We start from the raw sequence: 12860 nt of genomic DNA on the forward strand, positions 1-12860 counted from the left end.
TCAACAAATGGAAATTCACGTCTTTTTTCCCCAGCCCCTCACTTCACTTCATGCACTCATCATTTGCAAACTTCACTCCCCTTCACTCTTCACTCTTCACTCTTTACCCTTCACCCTTCACTCTTCACTCTTCACTCTTTACTCTTCTGGATCCATCCAAACATCGAAACCACCTTCATCCCTCCGTTGATCCCTCCTCTGATCCCTCCTTCCTAATTCAATCCCACCATCATCCCATCACATCGATTGTACCTTGCATCCATCATCCCTTCCACTTCTTCCATCAGTTCGATAACGATACCAATAACGATACCAATAACGATACCACATATACCCAACTACCACGAGGTCGTCACTCCACACATGCACACACAACACCTACACATAAACATAAACAACAATAACAATAACAATAACAATACTATACCCTACTGAAATATCACTTCCGTTGCTTCTGCTATCACTTCTCCCAGCTTGTCTGTCTGTTGAATAATCTTAATATTGGATGCTGATGGCTTGAGAGAGAGGAAAAAATCCCTTCCACATTGCTCAACCTTCAATTCTTCTTTTAATAGCTATAGGGATTATTACCTTGGATTACGACATACCATTTTGGGATTTGGAACATCCATACGTATTCATACTGCATAAGCGGAAGAGAAGTCGATATCAATTGGTCTGCAGTTGCCATCCATCGCGCCGGACGCCATTGTTCGAGAAGGGTGTAAACAATAAACATTGGAGGGGAAAAGGAACTTCGCCATCACTGCACTACTTCTGACAACCACGATTATCTCTCCTACCTGTACACCCAAAAGAAACTACGCGCAGCCTGCGAGGCAACTCGGATACCGCATGCGACATACTCTGAAAGATATTTAGTGAATGATCGGCACCCCGGAGAACATTCTGCGCTTACCTTTCCTTTGCCGTCTGGTGCGCCATAAATCAATACTTCTCGTCCCATTGCCGTAATGTCGTACCGTCATTTATTACGCCAAACACAAACCGACTCTGTCACAACGGGCAATCCAAATACGACAAAGAGGGCACCATCGAACGCATCAACCGCATCAAGTGGCTATTCCAACTCCTCTAGCATTTATGAATCAAGTGGCGCAAGCATACTGTCGTCAACGACGTCGAGTGAGTACGGAAGTCGTCGGAGGGGTTTGAGTGAAGCCGCCGGAATGTACAGTTCTTCAGAAAATCGCAACGGGAAAGGGAGCATTGAGTCGAGTCCAGATAGTGCGTACAAGAATGCCAGAAAATCTTTGCGACCACTCCCTCAACCTCCAGGTCAAAGTCCACCAGAAAGAGACAAAACCCCAGCCCAGCACAGTCGCGGAAAGAGTATTGATGTGATCAGAAGTAATTTTCAACCACATTCTCGAACACAAAGTGTAGACGTGCAGAAGGGATCCATCAAACACCACAATCGCGGAAAGAGCATAGATGTATCCAAATTGACATTATTTGAGTCTCCTGCCCAATCGCCCATAAGCCCCGCAACCAGTCCAACTCGCAGTTCGACGCGCCGTCCGCCTATGGTTCGACCCAATTCCATGTTGTTGAGTCGTTCCGATTCAATTAGTGTTGGAGCAGGAGCTCTCTCAAAGCTTGGCCCACTGCATATCCATTCACCTCTCACTAGGCCTGAGCTACAAAGCTTCGAGCGATCCTCGACGAGTCAACTTCGAACCCTCTCAAAGTTCGCGCAATCCGCAACCCCTGACGATTTTACCATCACATCACCAGAACAAGAGGTAGCAGGATTACAGGGACGACGTAGACTGCAGCGCAGCGCGATTTCGAAGGATAAGAATGGCACCTTGAATAAATCTATCGGCGGCTATAGTTGGGAAGGCAGAAATTGGATGGACAAACAGCGACAATTTTTACAGGCTTATGAGTATCTCTGTCATATAGGAGAAGCCAAGGAATGGATTCAAGATATATTAAAACGAGAAATTCCTCCAACTGTGCAACTCGAACAAACCTTGAGAGACGGGTTACATTGGCAGAGGTGGTGGAGGCTATTAATCCGGAGCAACGCATACGGATATTCAGGAATCCTAAACTACAAGCTCGACATTGGGACAATATCGCCCAGTTCTTCCGATTTCTGGATGAGGTACAACTCCCCGAGCTTTTTCGATTTGAACTTATCGATTTGTACGAGAAGAAGAATATTCCCAAAGTCATTTATTGTATACACGCTTTGAGTTGGCTATTATTCAGAAAGGGAATTGTGGACTTTCGAATTGGTAATCTTGTTGGACAACTGGAATTTGAAGATCATGAATTGGAAGAAATGCAGAAAGGATTAGATAAAGCTGGAGTTAGTATGCCAAGTTTTGGGAATATGGGAGCGGATTTTGGAGTCCCAGAACCAGAGCCTGAACCTGAACCAGTCGAAACTGAGGATGAGCGAATTGATCGAGAGCTCAGTGAGAACGAAGCGATAATCGTGGAGTTACAGGCACAAATACGGGGGGCTTGTATGCGAATGCACCTAGGAAGAACAATGCAAGGACTCTGGGACACCGAAGACTGGCTTGTTGAGCTTCAATCGATGATCCGTGGCGACTTTACGCGACAAATCGTAGAGTATCGCTTAAATATGAAACGGTTCGCAGTGAACCTACAAAGCCATGCACGTGGATTTTTAGTACGAAAGAACCAATCGAGTCAAGAGAAATTCTGGCAAAGCCGTGAAGGGGATGTACAGAAGATTCAAAGCTTATTCAGGGCCAAAAAGGTTGGACAACAAGTCCGAGAAGAGGTATGCATGATGCGATCAGCTTTGCAGCAGTCAGAATTTGTTGTCAAAGATTTTCAGTCAAGCATTCGTGGATTTCTTGCTCGAAAAGTTTTGGTGGCCCAGGAGAAGGAAGCCAAATCTGTTAATGTGTCAACCCCAGTGCTGAATCTGCAAGCTGCGGTCAGGGGTATGCTTGTGAGAAAGAAAATGATGGAGCAAGAAGAAGACATGTCAACCCTTACTATGTCAACCCCAGTGTTAGATCTGCAATCTGCAGTGAGGGGCATGATTGTGAGACAGAAGATTTTGGCACAACAAACAGAGCTGAACTCTCTCACTGTATCGGCCTCAGTTTCAGATCTGCAAGCAGCAGTGAGGGGCATGATTGTGAGACAGAAGATTCTGGCACAACAAACAGAGCTGAACTCTCTCACTGTATCGGCCTCAGTTTCAGATCTGCAAGCAGCAGTGAGGGGCATGATTGTGAGACAGAAGATTCTGGCACAACAAACAGAGCTGAACTCTCTCACTGTATCGGCCTCAGTTTCAGATCTGCAAGCAGCAATGAGGGGAATGCTCGTGAGAAAAATGATGGTAGCTCAAGAAAGAGAAACATCATCCAAAGTTGTTTCAATTCCAGTGTTAAACTTGCAGGCTGCAATGAGGGGAATGATTCTCAGAAAAAATGTTGCAGATGACCAAGAAGACCTTTATCGCGAGGAACCTTCAATCACAGCTATTCAAGGGTTTGCGAGGGCCTTGCTAACAAGAAACCAGATCTCTCAACAGCAGGAAGCATTGCATGCATGCACACCTATCTGGGAAAAGCTTCAAGCAATTACCAGGGCGGGTGCCCTTAGACTTGAAGTATTTGATACACAACAAGCTTTGAAGAGTCATTCTGAAAGCATATCGAATCTTCAAGCCTTTCTTCGTGCTGGAGCAGTTCGCCGTGATGTCACAGAGACTTTGTCAGGTTTAGAAGAAGACGAATCATCAATAGTAGAGCTTCAAAGTTTAATTCGTGCAATGCTTGTTAGACGCGCAATTGAGGATGATTATGACATTCTTGTCACAGAGTACTCGACAATCACGGACCTGCAATCTATGATAAGAGCTGGTATGGTTAGACAGAAAACGGAAATGATCTTGGATGATCTTCAGGCGAATGAAGAAGAAATCATACAACTCCAGGCATTGTCACGTGCTGTACTACTTCGTAACGATATTGAAGGGGTGTTGGGAGAATTAGAATCCGAAGAAGATTTCATTGTTGCAATTCAATCGGCAGCTAAAGCTTCCTTGGTCCGAGCCGCATATGTAGAGAAGCAGCGCTTCTTCAAGGAGAATATGGAAAAGGTTGTGAAGATCCAAAGTTTCGTTCGTGGGCGTTTACAGGGTGAGGCTTACAAGAGCTTGACAACTGGAAAGAACCCCCCTGTCAACACCGTCAAGAACTTCGTTCATCTACTCAATGACAGTGATTTCGATTTCAATGAGGAAATTGAGTTCGAGCGTATGCGAAAGACTGTTGTACAGCAAGTTCGTCAAAACGAGTTGGCAGAGCAATATATCGATCAATTGGACATCAAGATTGCCCTTCTGGTGAAGAATAAGATTACACTGGATGAGGTGGTCAAGCATCAGCGAAATTTTGGCGGACACTCAGGAAACATCCTCGTAAATAGCTCCATGGCTTCAGGGAATCAATTTGATCTGAAAGCGCTTAACAAGAATTCGAGGAAGAAGCTTGATTTGTATCAACAACTCTTTTTCAACTTACAAACTCAATCTCAGTACCTTGCCCGGTTGTTCCAAATAATTCGAGAACAGGGTACTGCCGAGAAAGACTGCAAACGCATCGAAACCTTAATGATGGGTCTGTTTGGATATGCACAAAAGCGCCGTGAGGAGTACTACCTGCTCAAACTAATTGCTCGCTCTGCTAGAGTAGAAATCGAGCACTTCGCCTCGACGCAAGACCTACTCCGTGGCAATTTCTTTTGGACGAAACTCCTCGCTAATTACACCCGTTCTCCTCGTGATCGAAAATTCCTTCGTGATCTGTTGGGTCCTCTCATCACGGAAAATATTATCGAGGATCCCGCACTCGACCTTGAGAGTGATCCAATGCAAATTTACCGCTCAGCTATCAACAACGAAGAGCTTCGAACAGGTAGACCAAGCCAAAGAGCTTTGGAGATTCCTCGAGATCAAGCAATCAAGGATCCAGAAACTCGAGACATGTTCATTGATCATTTAAGAGACCTAAGAGAGATTTCGGATCTGTTCATGCTTGCTTTAGAAAGTCTTTTGCATAGAATGCCTTATGGTGTTCGCTTTATTTGCCAACAAATATTCGAGGGGCTTTGCCAGCAATTTCCACGAGAACCACAACTAAATCTTCTACAAGTTGTTGGTAATTGGTTCTTCAAGTTCTACCTATTCCCAGCTTTGACCACTCCTGAGTCTATGGGTGTAGTGGAAAGACAGCTCACCCCACTGCAAAAGCGCAATTTAGGCGAAGTTGCCAAAGTCCTTGGCCAGATCTCATCTGGACGATTGTTTGGTGGCGAGAACATGTTCTTGCAGCCGTTGAATGCCTACGTCACTGACGCCATTACCAGAATCACTGAAATCTTTTCCAATATTATCTCGGTGCCGGATGCGGAAAGTACCTTCGATATTGACGAGTTTAATGATCTGTATGCTCGTACGAAACCTACGCTTTACATCAAGATGGCCGATATTTTCGCAATTCACAACCTCATTTGCGATGATCTGCCACAAATCTGTCCAAACCGCGATGATGTCCTTCGAGAAATTATTCAAGAACTCGGCAGTGCCAAGAACAATGAGTCTGAGATGTTAGGTGGCTCCTCTGGCGAAATTCAAATGACTTTGAGTCCCAAACTTCACGACATGGACGATCCCGAAGCTGAAGTGAAAGCACTCTTTATGGAGACTAAGCGATGTATTCTGTATATCATTCGAGTCCAATCCGGTCCAAACCTCATGGAAATTTTGGTGAGACCGATAACACCAGAGGATGACCAAAAGTGGCATGATTTACTACGAGAGGAATTCTCGGCAGACAGCAAGACTCGTGGAGCATACTCTGATGTCAATACTTTAACAGACATAAAATCTATGTCGTACTGGGAATTGAAGAGGACTGCTCTGGAGAACATCATGAGACTCGAGCAACTTGGAAGGATCTCAAGACAAAATTTCTACCAGGACATCCTAAATGCTATCGCTGTTGACATTCGTACCAAAAGCAGACGTCGTGTTCAGAGACAAAGAGAATTGGAAGGTGTTAAGATGACATTGGGAAATTTGGGCGAGAAGGCGGATTGGCTTGAGTCACAGAGAAAGAGTTACGATAATTATATCGAACAAGCTATGATGACTTTGCAGAAAAAAGGGTATGAGATTTGTTCTGTATTATTGATGAGATGCTAATAATTGATTGAACAGGAAAAAACGTTTCCTTATGCCTTTCTCTAAACAATACAACCACGAAAAGGAACTCGAGCGTACTGGTCGTACATACAAATTCGGCTCTTTTAAATATTCGGCTCGAACTTTATCGGATAAAGGTGTATTGGTCGCTTGGAAAGGATACCCCGAACGTGAATGGGATAAGATCAATCTTACAATTTCATGTGATCAAGTTGGTGTATTCTCCATTGAGGGTAGCAAAGGCAGCATTGTCATTACTGGTGCAATGGCTCAAGTTCCTATGGACTCACTTCTTGCTGCACAATTCGCAAACCATCAGTATATGGATATGTTTGAGGGTGCAATGAGGTTAAATGTTAATCTATTCCTGCATTTGTTGTACAGGAAGTTTTATAGGACTGAGTAATGTGGATGGTCGAATACGGAGGTGGCCAGGTTTGCAGGGGAAGAATTCATTTGGACATCGAGAATGGGGAAGAGATGGCAAAGGCGCATCTTATTCTAATGGGAAAATATCTCTGATTTTAGGCGCAACTTATATTTTATGGCATGGACTCGGCGTCGCATGAGGTGATGAGCTGGGAGACTTGGAAAGTCCCAAGGTCGGCCTAGGTTGGGATTATGGGACATGGTATTGTGTATGTACATATTCATTTTCTTCTTGAAGACATGGAACGAAGTATGAAGCGAGAAGCGGGATGGGGAAAGCAGGGAAATGACTGCTATGAATATTGATTGTTAGTGATATCACGAGATCATATAAATATGAATATTATTCTATTACACTTGTGGTTTGAACATCAAGTACTACTTGCTTAACATTTTGTTTTATTTCAATTCAATCTAGCCAACATGGAAGTGATGTCAATATGAAAAGCCCTTCTCAAGTAGGAACGCCCATGTGAATACTACCAAATCGCGACTTCTCGAATGGTATATGGCAAGCATGCAAATTTCCAAAAGGAAAGACCTGCCTTTGGAATTTCACTTACAGCGATCCACAAGAATAGCATCTCGAGATGGTTTTATCCTCGAACAACTTTTTTAATCTCATCTACTTGATCGATCAACTTCCCCTCCATACGGAGTCAAGTTGTGCTCGAGAAACGACTGAATACGCCACATTCCCGTGACAAATCAGCGTATTGTTTTTGAATCTTCGAAGAACAAAGTCAATTGCATCTCCACCAACCGCGACTTTGAACGACACACGACTGCAGAACTTTTATTCAATGAGACTCAAGCTACCCCTCTTGTTCTCTCTACTGCTTAGTATCTACCAAGTCAACTCCATGCGACCTCGAAATGATCTCACAACAACCGCACCAGCTTCAGTCCTTCAACAGAACCCCGGGTGTGCCTTAGTTAGCTCTACACTATTCAAATGCGAATCGATCAGTCCCGGATTTACCTCTCTTGTCCCATCAGCACAAGCACAATGTCTGTGTTATGACTCTTCCAAGTGGATTCCGACAATTTTTGACAAAGCGGTGCAGACTTGTGCCGATTTTGCAAGCACAGCTGTGCCAAGCGCATACCCGGCATTTGTTAACTTGGAGGGATTTTGCGGTAATATTGGAAACATAATGACGACAATGGGGCCTGCTACCATCGCTACCATCGCTCCCATTACGACTCATGAATCTTCAATCACGACTCCAATAATTCATAGTGTGATACTAGCTTGCTATACTGCTTCATCTCTAATACAATCTTGTGTTGGCCTGATTCCAGGGTTTATGACTTTGGGTCCTTCTCAGCAGGCTTCATGCTTGTGTTACGCGAGCGTCACATCCTGGATCCCAAAGTCCTTTGATAATGCCATCGAGACTTGTTCCCAGTTTGCGCAAAGTGAAAGTGGGGTTGCAGGGTTGATCTCGATAGTCGACATGTTCAATAGTGTCTGTGAAAGTATGGGAGATATTTGGACAACGGGGGACATGTTTCATCTATGACCACCTCGCACCCTATAACGTCGTCTGATGTGGGCTTGGCTCCCTCGACTTCAATAAACTCCCCATCAGCGGCTAGTATACCTGGATCTACTAGTTCGGTCATATCAACCATTGCTATTCGTTCCTCTACCCAGACCACGCGTTCAATTGTGAAAACAATCTCGGTCACATCGATAAGTAGATCAATGACTAGTACAACTTCAATACCTGGACCTGGAGGGATCGAAACTATTCAAAACGAAAATAGGGAACTGAAGGCTGTTAGTGATCCGATGGTTATATTAATTAGTTTAGTATGTGCAGCGTTGGTGCTTTTTTTATGCTAGTTCCTGCCTTGAGCAGGAAAGTAGCCATTGTATTGAGGCAAATGAGATCAGCGAGAACACCGAGAGGAATGATATAGATGATATAGACCATGGGGCGAGAGAAGGTATCTGGGTCGTGAAGATCTGGAATCGGAGTCGGAAGTTGGAGGTTGGGATGGGCACATGGTAGAAGCTAGAGAGCAGCGATTGGCGGATTTCGGATCTGGTATTTACTCAATGAGATATGATTTTAGTATCGATTTATAGCTGAAAGAATGGATGAAGGAATTCAGATGTTAACCCGGCCTGTTCTATCATGGTCTGGGCGTACCTTGATCGTATTTTCGACCATGAGACTCCAAGTCTGTTTGACTTTTCATATGCCTTGAGGCATTCAACTTGGTTGGTCGACATACCTTGGGGTAGCTCAATTATACAATTTAAATAAAAATCACGAAACTCAAGTCGCATAAAATGAGATTCATCATGTGAAAATGTGGTATCATACACGTCCATTAATCTCTACTTTATTTGACAAGCCGGCACCGCGGCTTGGTCCCCATTCCCGCTTTCTAGCCTCCTGTGTGACTTTCGACTTCCATGAGACCTCGGACTAAGCCACACATCACTCTTGACATCCATAGTTTGACTTATGCTCCCGTGTAGAGGTGGTGATTCTCGTCCGTTACTCGATATTACTGTTGTCGTGAATCCGACAATGGCGAGATCGGGCCTTAGATTTAGTTCAGTATCGTACATTCTTGTTCGCCTTCGGTTCATTCCATCCATCATGCGCGTGTGAAGGCCTCCGGATGATCCGATGGATTTCTCAGACCAGTCAAGGAATGAGCGAATGAGGGGCTTGAGTGTCGCTAAGCAAGAGGCTATAAGTCCGACAGCTGCTTCGACAATTGAGAGGATAATAACATCACTGATACGGGGTTAATAGGTTGAAGTGGTAATACAAAATGATGTGTGAGGGGAAACGTACGCTATTGAATAGAGATAATCGCTGGTATGCAAAAGATCGTTAATGTATGCGATTCTTGTGAGGGTGCACACGCTAGCACTGATAATTCGTCAGTATCTGTTGAAGCAACTTCTATCGATTTGACAAATGAACAACGTTGCTTACATGGAACCTAATGCTAAAGTCATTGCGACCGCTGTTTTTGTTCTTGTTGTGATTTGAAGATCCGCCACGATAAACGCCGGAATTATCCCCAGTGTCAAATCTGTCAAGACGTTCACGGCTCCATGGCCGTATGCCATACCTGCTATCATAGAGGGATCTAAACATTGCCCATCGGTTGCTCCCTCGAATCGCCTCCAGTAGAATGATATCGGCCTACACTGAAGTAACAAAAAGGCGAAAAAAGCTGTGGTGTAAAGAAGAAAAATTGTCATTGAGACATAAATGATGTATATATGAATTGGCTTCACGGCTATGCGGACGAGGTAAAGAGCGATGGATATCTTGATAACAGCTATAGTAGGAGGGTAAATGATTTCCGAAAAACACCAATACTAAATAGACATGTCAGATAATCCAAAGCCATGACTTGGTAATAAGAAGCATACTTTCAATCCACGCAAGTAATGCTCCATGGTCATAGTACCGACATGTTTTCCAAACCCCGAATTAATTCCCAACACGGTAAAAACAACTCCAACGCACAAAAGCAACTATGTGGTGTCAGTAAATATCCTGTGTGACCTTACGTGATAGATGTTACCAAAGAGCAAACTGCAATCGCATCATCAGCACCAAATGCCTTCAACAACCTAGTTCGAACATAGCATCGCAACGCAACCGCTACACACGCAATCCCAGAGAACAGCAATGTAATGATCAGAATTTCATCTTGTTTGTCTGTAGCTTCTGTCACCATCTCGGCAGGTTAAAATGTGCAAAGAAAAGTAAAGCAATGATCAAAGGAATTCATAAGAAATAAAACAGTGACCAGCCTAGTGATTCATTGGAAAAAATTACAAAGTCAAGACGATCGTCAAGAATGGGAGAAGATTTCTTGCTTTTCCATTTGTTTATACTTTTGCGCACTACCGGCAGTGATAATATGCTTCCCGAAGCTCTGTTTCCTGACATCTTGCGGGTATACTTCGATATTGTATGGGGATGGAGCACAGATGTTCGTTCCTTAATGATAACGTTGGTCCTTGTTTTGATATAAAAGGAAGTGATGGATCCGCTATTTTCATCAGTCACAATCATTCTACGCATATTAAGTCCGAATTCTAGAACAATACCTCTTCTTGTTGACTCGCCTCGGTCCATACCCAACGCTCAGGATTGGGGAAGGAAAGAAATTTGAATATACCAAGTACCTTAATGTGGCTGAATAAGGTCTACATGTGGGTCTCTGTAAATTTCTAGTGAAGTAAAGCAGGCCACACTCAATTTGACCCGCTCTCAAGCCGCTGAGCGTTGAGGTATCCACATGAACGTACCCATACTCCGTACTTGGTAGACGTAGCACTGGTCTCAGAGTGAGACGATAAGATTGATTGACCTGTGATTTTCGAAATCCATAGAACTCCATGGGAAAAAAGTGGTTTGAGCAAGATCAGATCGGAGCAGTAACCTTAGATTAAATGTCCATTAAGATTGGCCGGCTATCTAACTATAATTGACTCTTTTCATGCTGCACCGCCTGTTCATAAGCAGCCTAAAGACCCTGAAGTTTATTTGAACATTTAAACCATGGCGCCTTATAATTTGCACAGGGTAAAACAATACGAACTTACGAAGTGATAGATATCGGATTAATACCGGCGAGTATGATATCGAAGAACAAAAACATTCTCCTGAACCCTGTGTCACCCCTGCGTTTGAATAATTAATGATACCTTGGCCAACTTTGCCATGGAAAAGGAGGAAATGAAGTTCGAGATAGCATTCTTCTGAAGATGTGGAAGAAACAATGGAAGACTCAATGGACATCTTTTATTTTTCAAGTACAAAATGTCGAGATCGAGACTACTCATGACAACCTTCATATTTTATCAGATTGATTCAGTCCGGCAATCCATTCGCGACATAGGATAGATGGGAAACGGGATGTGAAAGAGCCGCGTAATGTTCAGTGAAAGTTTTGGGGAATGAAATAAATCGACTCGTGGAGTTGTGAAGTGTTCGCATTGACATGGATGGCATAGATCTCAGAGTGATCCCTCTGAGGAACCACAACCTGTCAGATCAAAGATGCCAAAAATACAAACTATCGTTTTGACGGTGCATCGAGGGATCAATCTTCTCCAAGATGCCAAGATGCTGGAACGATGATGAGCATCGAATTTCCCCAGTATGGATAACCAATACCAGGGAGAGTTTCAGCCTTTGTTCGTCCCGCTCATCACTCACAAATCATAATGCTCCAATGTCCCAGGCGAACCAGAGTAGATGAATCAATATAAATGACTTTTCCAATGCAGGTTTCTTGGTTTGATCATGAAGATCTCTCACAACTGCCGGAAAACTATAAGAAGAGGCTTGCAGTACTTTATATATAATTTGGCAGCCATTGCGCCAGGAACAACACGAAAGTATATCCCAGAAAAATCAAGAAATGATGATATCTTTGGACTTTTATTATTACTACGGCCGTGCGAGAGCTGTCTACTCAGTTGCCTCATAGCACTTCCTTACTAGTAGAAATGAATCCCGGGTCTACCTGAGATGAATTACAAATGATGAGAAATCCAACGGGCACTCGAATGATTGTGTTGATGTCGTTTATTCATACCACCAACGCACCCGAAAAAAAGGGACTAACTAACTAGACAAGGACGTAGCTTCCGTTGTAACTGAAGAAGATCACCTTTGGGCACGTGAGGAGCCACTCCATCTTCATATCCTTTTGGTGGCATGACTATCATTCTTTTGATATATGTTTCAGTTTTGGGGGTGCGCGATCGGAACGAGCCGCCCAAAGAAGTAAGAACGAGACTCATTTCTCACGGTGGAGAAGAGATCGTATGACATTGATGAATTAAAGTTGAGTTGCGGCAAGCATAAGGATATTTGAATTCCAATGATAGCTGTCGACATCCATCATTCGGAATATGAGAATAGACAGTGACGTACGCTAAGCCAACCGAAAGATGGGATAAACCAGTAGAAAAATTTAGGTAAGTAGGTATATATAAACAAACGAGCAGCTGCCAAAAACGGCAAATATGAGTACGAGGGAATCCGGGAACCCTTTGAATGTGTCTTAGTTATGCGCTAGGAACGATAAGAGACCACAAACTCAACACAGGTAGCCGTCGAGACTTTGGAGTACCTAGAAGTGTAGGTGTTGCGTTGTCGACTATGCTGGAAACTTTCAGGGGAAGAAACATTTAGAGAGA

General features: G+C 43.7%; 3 protein-coding genes across 3 annotated transcripts; 2 read left to right on the plus strand and 1 right to left on the minus strand.

Annotated features, from left to right (window-relative positions):
- Window positions 1-974: 974 nt before the first annotated feature.
- Window positions 975-6635, plus strand: Bfra_009157 (putative ras gtpase activating protein; the record flags this gene model as incomplete). The annotated part of the gene is made up of 3 exons (XM_037339507.1): window positions 975-2026; window positions 2071-6192; window positions 6245-6635. 3 exons carry the CDS (start codon window positions 975-977, stop codon window positions 6633-6635), a joined length of 5565 nt encoding a protein of 1854 aa, XP_037191073.1.
- An 826-nt stretch (window positions 6636-7461) lies between these two features.
- Bfra_009158 (uncharacterized protein) lies at window positions 7462-8184 on the plus strand (the record flags this gene model as incomplete). Its single annotated transcript, XM_037339508.1, has 1 exon — window positions 7462-8184. One exon carries the CDS (start codon window positions 7462-7464, stop codon window positions 8182-8184), a length of 723 nt encoding a protein of 240 aa, XP_037191074.1.
- Window positions 8185-9011: 827 nt separating this feature from the next.
- Window positions 9012-10381, minus strand: Bfra_009159 (putative integral membrane protein; the record flags this gene model as incomplete). Its single annotated transcript, XM_037339509.1, has 5 exons — window positions 9012-9420; window positions 9481-9558; window positions 9625-10016; window positions 10071-10175; window positions 10226-10381. The coding sequence occupies 5 exons, from the start codon at window positions 10379-10381 to the stop codon at window positions 9012-9014; spliced, it is 1140 nt and encodes a 379-aa protein (XP_037191075.1).
- Between the last annotated feature and the right edge of the window lie 2479 nt (window positions 10382-12860).

The sequence above is a fragment of the Botrytis fragariae genome, assembly GCF_013461495.1.
Source record: "Botrytis fragariae strain BVB16 chromosome Unknown tig00000101, whole genome shotgun sequence".
Classification (NCBI taxonomy): Eukaryota; Fungi; Ascomycota; class Leotiomycetes; order Helotiales; family Sclerotiniaceae; genus Botrytis; species Botrytis fragariae.